Here is an 8821-nt window from a genome sequence, read left to right as displayed (position 1 = left end):
TCAGAAAAGGAGAGTGAAATTCCTTTCTTTAAGGAAATTTTACTTCTAATTATTACTTGCACATTTTCTTGGAACAGTATTTGATGGGAAGAAAAGTCGGCTTCACTCATTTCAATCCAAATTAGTGATGAAAGGATTGAAGCTTCCTGTGGGACAAAAACTACCATTTGTAGTTCATGTCAATCAGAATTGACATGGCTAAATAAGTTACGAGAATTTGAAATGTTTATTATTCCCCTTTCATTTTATTACATTGTCTGCCTAGGACTCAATGGTAAAAATAAGGGCCATGTGAATGTTTACTACACATTTGCTAGGAACCGTTACATCACATGGCAGATATTAGAATTTACTCTTACAGATGTGCTCAAAAACACCTAAATTACCAGTCTTTAAATTTGTTTTCAAACTACTTCTCAAACTCACTTTAAAGTACTTGGCTTTTTGTTAACTGGTAATTTCTAGAACAGTTAAAATGTCTTAAGACTAAAGAGTGCATCTACATCTATCTTTGAAAGTGAGATTTCTTCATAGGTAAATCAAATTGTTAGATAAAAATATGAAACTATATAATTGTATGTGACTGAAAATATATGTGGAAACATGAAAATAATAACTTATACAAGTCAGCCTGGCCTGTGGTATTTATTTGTCAATACCCTGGTGGTTTAGTGGGTTAAAAGATAATCACTTACCTAAGCTCCCTTCTAACAAAAGAAAAGAAAAAGCATTCTAAGGAGATCTATCTATCTATAGGGATATAGATAGATAAATGTATTATATTATATTGACTATCTCTCTGAAATAGGAAAGTCCCAAACTACTACAGTTAATCCTATATTGGAAAAGTACAAAGCTATTCTACTGGTGATATTTTCTCTTCTAAAAATCGTATTTGTGAAAAAATCATAAGGGGTTCAACTTGCACATTCTCTGGTTCCAAAAAAACTAAAGCTGAAAATGGAAACTTTTATGGGGTGGGAATGTGGAAATTAGGACTATAAGTTCTGAAGATCCTAAGCAGTTCCAACATTTACAGCAAAACAGACTAATGTCAAGGACATGGTTTCACTGGTATACTACTTATGTTGAAAACATTCCTGAAGACATCCATGCATGGAAAGGTATGGAGAAGAATGGTTTCTAGTTTGCCATTTGTTTTTGTTTGACTTACTTTCTGTGAATTTCATAATCATATTGCATGAAGTAACATTTAAGCTTATTGATATTTAATGGCTTCTTTGGTTAGGGAAAATGGCACACTTGCTAAGTTGTTTTTATGTATTAGTTACAGGTGACCGTGCATTTTTACAAATGGCTTGCAAATGTTCTAAATCTCTTATCATATGACAAAGTATTTCTCACTTTTACAAATGAACTACAACAAACTGAATTAACACAAAATACTTTGGTATGAAAAAAGGAAATAAATTCATGTTTACCTTTCAGTACACTAAAACTAAATGCATACTGATTTTTATAAAATAACTATAAAATAACCTACAAAGTGAATTTGCTTACTAACAAAGATTAGATAAAATTGTTGGCAAACCTTGAGCAGCGGTTATGTGGTTAGTAAGTCACATCACACTTATTTTAGTAGAGGTCATTTGTAGGATCTACACAACAAAAAATGTTGTGAAAATACTTGAGTATGGCCTCTTCGGGGCAGTTGCTAAACAAAAGAGCTGTACTGCAGCAAAAGAGTCTCAGATTTCACTGTGGTCACTGAGTTTGCTCAAATTCTGAAATAGAAGGGGAAGAAATTAGCAATTGCTACTTACTTAACCCATAAGTTGATATCATAGTCAAAGAACAGTAGTAACTGAAGCAAGCTGTCCAGCCAAGCTAAGAAAATGGATATTCTCTGAGGCATCAGAGCATAGAAGTTTAAAGCTCCAGGTCCTAGTTCAGACTGCTGACTTTGAAAGTGGCTCTACCACTTACAAATGGTATAACTTCCCTGGACCTCAGTTTCCTTATTTCTAAAAATAGGTTCAATAATAGTATCTACTTCATGAGGTTGTGGCAAATTTAGTGAAGTAACATAGGTAAAGCTCTTAGCACATTCCTGGAACATAATGAGCACACAGTGAATGTTAGGTATATAACAGTAGTAGCAGCAGCAGCAGCAGCAGTAATAGTAGTAGTAGAAATGATAATAATAACAATAATATTATTATTATTCTGTAAATACATACTCTTCTAATTGCACATAATAGGGATGACTCAGAGAGATAACAGATGCTGTTCTAGGGTTAAGGAAAGGCCAAACAATTCAAAATCAAAGAAAAATTATGGGAAATCAAAGTTCTAGGAACAGTTCTTAAACTAACCATACAGCCCAGTATTGGAAGATAACTTTGACACTTCAAACCATGTGAGTGCTGGGCTCTGCAAATAGTATTTCCAAAGGTGGCAGTATGAGCTTAGAGTAAAGGGTATGAGAGCAGCAAAAAGCTATAAGGCTATATTTAGAGTTTTTGCATTTGACAGAGGTGGATTCCAATTCCCAGGATAGTGGATCCTGGAAGATGCATTTATTTTTATAAGCAAGCAGTTTGCACTTAACAGGTGATCACCAAATCCTCTAAGCAGTGATATTGTTGGAAGATCCAAATTATTAAACAATTCATAACTTGTCCAAAAAAGGAATGAAAAAATTCCTTTACTTGTAGCAGAGGACTCTGAGGAGGGGTCACATTTTAATAGGTTTTTAGATGTCAGTGGGATAATAGGCTAATATAAAAAATGCAAAGCCCATGTATTCTACATTTCAATTTTCTTATAATTCTGGCATGCAAACTTGCTCAACTCACCTTATTTAAGTGGATGTTAGTTATTGCAGCAGATACTGATTCAAAAAAAATTGGTTTCTCTGAATCTAGGTTTCCCCAGTATTTCATTGCTTTTATCAAAGAAGCTATAAGAAAACACAAGTGATATAAGGTTACGTGGAGCAGCAGAAGGATCATATCCAATGTTAGCCAAGGATACTCCCTTACCTGTGCAGTGGACTAATGATACATCCACACTCTTGTTCTTGCAGTCCGTGTAAACCTGGAAGAATTAAAATAGTACACCCACAATTAATTCAGGATAGCTGGCAGGAAGGAATAAGATGAGCCTTCAGAAGGCAGAATTTCTAGTAAAAAAAAAAGTCAATGTTTATGACACCACACCACCAGGGGGTGGCATTGTAACACATTCAGGCATACTCTGACCCACTTCTAAAAGAGATGGTCTTAGCAAAGGAAGATGAACGCCAGCAAGGCATTTACCTTTTTTCTTTCTTTCTTTCTTTCTTTCTTTTTTTTTAAAATAGATCTTTATTGGAGTATAATTGCTTCAGAATACTGTGTTAGTTTCTGTTGTATAACAAAGTGAATCAGCTATATGTATACATATATCCCCATATCCCCTCCTTCTTGCATGTCCCTCCGACACTCTCTATCTCACCCTTGTAGGTTCACAAAGCACCGAGCTGATCTTCTTGTGCTATGCTGCTGCTTCCCACTAGCTATCTATTTTACATTTGGTAGTATATATATGTCGATGCTACTCTCTCACTTTGCCCCAGTTTCCCCCTCCCCCTCTGTGTCCTCAAGTCAATTCTCTATGTTTATGGCTTTATTCCTGCCCTGCCACTACGTTCATCAGTGCCATTTTTCTTTTTTTTTTAGATTCCATATATATGCGTTAGCATACAGTATTTGTTTTTCTATTTCTGACTTACTTCACCTTGTATGCCAGACTCTAGGTCCATCCACCTCACTACAAATAACTCAATTTCATTTCTTTTTATGGCTGAGTAATATTCCATTGTGTATATGTGTCACATCTTCTTTATCCGTTCATCTGTTGATGGACATTTAGGTTGCTTCCATGTTCTGGCATTTACCTTTTATGTAACTAAGTTTTGCTGCTTACATTTTCCATTTTAATTAATAAAAATAAAAACACCACTTTTCCTTCCCTATAAGAATGATATAAAATTGTTTTCAACCGTCTTTTATTGGAAGTCAAGGACCCATCTGTGAATATGATGAAACTGCTTACCTACTGCTTACTTTAATATTTTACAACAATTTGCACATATTCATGGATTCTCTAAACCCCATCCATGGACAGTAAATTGAGAACCTCACTATAATCAAAGCCAAGTTTCATTGCCCAACTTCCATTTTTATGGTTCACCAAGATGAGAGATCCTGACTAACTTTCTTGGCATACTGCAGGGTCTTGCCTTCTTTAAGTCCTAGAAAATCTCAAGTAGTAACAACCTTACTGAAGGCCCTGATCTTAAATTCACCCAGACCAAAGTCAGCCGACAAAACTCAGTAAATCCAGAAGTTTTAGTAAAGTAGGTTGGATTTGGTTACGTAATAGTAAAGTGTCATACATATAAAATGTAGAATGCTGCGTTTACAAAACATTTTAAGGGTATGCATGATACACCCAAAATTTTCCCTTATATTCTTCCAGCAATAAGCAGTTATCTCTATGGTAGAAGAATTGTGGAATAATAGGAGACATCACTCTGGGCATAAATAAACAGGCAAATAAACAAATAAATAATACATGGTCTGAGGCTTGCCATTGAATAAATGGCTCCTGTTTTCGTAAGTTAAAATGACAATTCAAAGTGATCTGTCAGTGTTTTACTTTTTCTTAAGCTCAGTGAAGCACAAACACATTGCTATGGGTGGTTTATTGATGCTGATAAACATATTCTCTAGTTCACTAAGTAGAAGTGTCCTAAGTAGAAGAACAAATAGCATTCACTCCATTTTCTTCAACCTATACCTCTTAGGAGAATCTTCCTTATACCAAAGTGAGAAAATAATCCAGGGAGTGTTTTTGGGAAGCAGGAAGACATGTATGGCTGAAGAGATTCTGTGGCTCTTTAGTCTGGACCCTATTTCAGGGTGGCAGGAACTAAGAAATAGTATTAGTTGTAGTGATATTATTTTAAGAAATGACTTTTGCAAAATGAGAACAAATAGAAGCTAGCATTACTGAGTACTTAACTAACTTCTAGAAACCTTTTTATACGCTTTATATACAATATGTCATTTCTAAGCTTCACAACAACTCAAAGTATTTCTACTTCCAGTTTACAGAAGAGCAAACAAATACTTAAACCCAGATCCTAGAACTAGTTATGTAGCTAATACTTGGACCTAGAATTTGTCTATATTTAAAGTTTATGGTTGTAACATACATCATAATTTACTGTAACCATGATGAAATAAACTAAATACTAATAAGGAAACTAAAAATAGCAAATTGAAGGGCTTCCCTGGTGACACAGTGGTTGAGAGCCCGCCTGCCAATGCTAGGGGACACGGGTTCGTGCCCCGGTCCGGAAAGATCCCACATGCCGTGGAGTGGCTGGGCCCGTGAGCCATGGCCGCTGAGCCTGCGCGTCCGGAGCCTGTGCTCCGCAACGGGAGAGGCCACAGCAGTGAGAGGCCCGCATAACACACACACACACACACAAAAAAGCAAATTGATACAAAACTGCTGGTTTTGTATATACAGAAGGGCAAATGTCTTTCTGCCCATTTAAAAATAAAATACATCAGTTGACTTATTCCTTCATTATGTTGTGCAATATTTTAAAACCATTAAGATGAATTCTTAAAAGTTTCTTTCTCACCATGCCCAAAACATAGATTATTTGAATTCCTCTGAATTTTCAACCTTAGATCTTAAACTCACTGACAATAAGTCACCATTTCCTCCTCTTTACTAACTCTAAGTCCTGATTTGCAATATCTAGAGAGGATAGCTAATAAATACTGGAGTATATTCAAAACAAATTTTAAATACAATTAAACAAAAAATATACATACTGACTTTTCCCAGTAAAAGGACAATCCTAGTCTAGTGTTGCTCAAAACATAATCCTTGGACAAACTACATTGTTTAAAATGAATATTCCTGGGCCAGAACCAGGACTCAGAAAACTGCATTTTTTTCCTTCCAGTTTTATTGAGTTATAATTGACATACATCACTGTATAAGTTTAAGGTATACAGCATAACGATTTGACATACATACATCATGGAATGATGACCACAATAAGTTTGGTGAACATCCATCATCTAATATAGATACAAAATTAAAGAAATAGAAAAAAGATATTCTTCCTCTGATGAGAACTCTCAGGATTTACTCTCTCAACAACTTTCATATATAACATACAGCAGTGCTCATTCTATTTATCATGTTGTACCTACATCCCTAGTACTTTTTATCTTATAACCAGAAGTTTGTACCTTTTAACTGCCTTCATCCAATTCCCCTTCCCCTCACCCCTTGCCTCTGGTAACTACAAATCTGATCTCTTTTTCTATGAGTTTGTTTGTTTGTTTGCTTTTGGAGTATAATTGACCAACAACACTGTGTTAGCTCCTGTTACATAATATAATGTTTCAAAATTTCTGTACATTTCAAAATGATCACTCCATCAAAAGACTGCATCTTAAATAAGCTCCCCAGGTGATCCTTATACACATAGGTTTAACAGTGCTCTTCTAGACCTTGGCAACACAGTAAATAAAAGTGCTGAACACAAGAAGCCCTCCAATGATGAGAAACTCTCTGTTTACAGTCAGGATTTAGATGCAAGAAAAGTATTGAGGTTGAACCCTATGCCAAATTGTGCAAAGTTTTCATGGTGAGCAACAAGAAATTAAAAGCATATTACACGTGGAAAATTTACCAAAAACAGCCACTAGATTTAAGGCCTAGGATATTTAAAATTCAATTCTTTTGCATAATTTATTTCTTTTTTTAGTATCTACTAAATCTGAAACAAAATCACCCCCCCCATTTTTACAAAATGAATAAACTGAGATCCAGACAGGTTAGACAATTTTCCTAACACCTCCCAGCGGGTGTGATAGATCTGAGACTACGCTCTGTCACATAGTAAGCTGCTTCTCTTCACATAGTCCCACCCCATCTTCACAGGAAAGCCAGACTGAAGCTGACCTTTGTACTATCTTGAGTTTGAAAGGTTGGACATTTCAAATTTAAAATATGAATGAATAGAGACAGTTATGCAACACCATGAGAAAGCAATCAAAATCTACAATGTGAGACCTTCTAGGACTACTGGTTTTAACTCTTTAAAAGTCAAGGTCCAATTTTGACTTCTGGCCATGAAGAGTAATTAATATAAAGACTATCCTATCCTTCGTAAATAAGTAGACAAATGGAGAAAATATATAAATTGTTTTTCGACAATGGGAACAGGCAGAAAAGGACTGAGTTTTCTGAAAGAAAAATAAACAAACGAGGTGAGCTCTCAGATCATCTCAGCTTTCTGCTTCAAAGCAGTTTGTGGACCGTGACATGATGTGGGGGGGACCCAAGCAAAATGCAGCCACTTTACTGAGCTGAGAAGACAGAACTGGCATTTAGGAAGGCTTGAGTGGGTGAAATTTATGGGAGAGAGTAATGGAAAGAAGGGAAATATGCAGGGAAAGAGCTCCAGAAATTGCCATAGGTTATGATTAAGTTTTTGGCTGAATACAAAGCCTCACACAGCAGGAGACTGTATGAAGCCAGGGTAAGAGAACCGCTAGGGAACAAACAGCAAAAGGCGAGATGAACCAAGTTCCACATAACAGAAGCTAATGGAGGACTGAGGACAGCTGAGAAATAGACATTGCTTGGTCCTCAAGATCCTCCCTCATATTTAGGGTATTGAGGAGAGAATAAATGGAAATTAGAAAGGGAGTACATTCCTTGTTGACTTAGTATTTACTCAAAAAAAAAGGAGGAAACAATTTCAGAAGTGTCTGAGTTTTCCTTGAATTGGCAAAATTATGTGTTCCATCTAACTAAATGGAGGCTTCAGTTTTAAAGAAATAAAACTTTTATTTTTTGCAACCGGGATCATGGAGACCCCATGGATATCATGGGGTAGAGAACACGATTGTCTGAGAGAATGGAGAAAAACCCCTGCACTGAGTATTATTTCAGAGACCAGGAATGGTTTCAGGTCAGACTGTACCCATCCATGATGTGAGAGACAACATCCTGCTATCATCAAGCCACTTGCTCATGGAGGGGACTTTTCTCCTTCTTTCTAGAAACCTAGGAGTTGACTGCCCAGCATCTGCTATACCCATTACATCCCAAGTCTATGTTCTGTTCTAACACCCCACATGAATACCCACCTCTACTCCTCCCGCGCTCTCCAGATTCACACACAGCTAGAAACTTCACGGCATCTCCTGAAAAGAAATCTACAGTAGTGGGAGTAATAAAGTCTATGCCCTTTGGAGAGAATGGGTGAGATGAGTATTGAAACAAGCAGGATCAAAACCCCAGAGCTGAGAGAGAGGCTGGTGAAACCCTGTTACTAAAGGGAAGGGAAAGAATCAGTCCAAACACAAGCTGTGCAAATACCTCAACAAGCATGGAGACTCCAGAATAGTCATAAAAGGTCAATCCACTGCAATCTAGGATTAAAGAACACTTCTGATTCAGGCAGGGCTGTGTTGCTTCTTCTGTAGGAGGAACAGAGTTGAGTTAGGGAGAATTCTTAGAGATTTTTATTGTTGATATTGTTGAACATTGGGAAGATTAATGGTGGCCTTGTGCTTAACAAGGTCAATTCCAAACACTTTTAATTTTTACATTTTTCAGTTAATTACTAATTATTTTTGAACTCTTTGATTTTTGAATATTCAAATGTTGTCTCAGGTAATTATTACATAACTCAGATAGGAAGATGGACTAACTTAATTACCAGTATCATTTCACAGATAAACAAACTGAAGCTCAGCAAGTTTAGACGATT

At 36.2% G+C, this 8821-nt stretch overlaps 1 protein-coding gene across 1 annotated transcript in view; it reads right to left on the bottom strand.

Moving 5' to 3' along the window:
• Window positions 1–1709: 1709 nt before the first annotated feature.
• Window positions 1710–8821, bottom strand: part of SLC26A7 (solute carrier family 26 member 7) — a gene marked incomplete at both ends in the record, with an annotated part of 180380 nt that continues 173268 nt past the window's right edge. The window contains 4 exons of the mRNA XM_082858393.1: window positions 1710–1745; window positions 2820–2923; window positions 3006–3060; window positions 8428–8528. Coding sequence (XP_082714519.1) covers window positions 1710–1745; window positions 2820–2923; window positions 3006–3060; window positions 8428–8528 — 296 coding nt within the window. The remainder of the gene's footprint in view (window positions 1746–2819; window positions 2924–3005; window positions 3061–8427; window positions 8529–8821) is intronic.

This window comes from Leucopleurus acutus (assembly GCF_964270905.1).
Source record: "Leucopleurus acutus genome assembly, chromosome: 17".
Lineage (NCBI taxonomy): Eukaryota > Metazoa > Chordata > Mammalia > Artiodactyla > Delphinidae > Leucopleurus > Leucopleurus acutus.
This window is presented reverse-complemented; position numbering and strand designations above follow the sequence as displayed.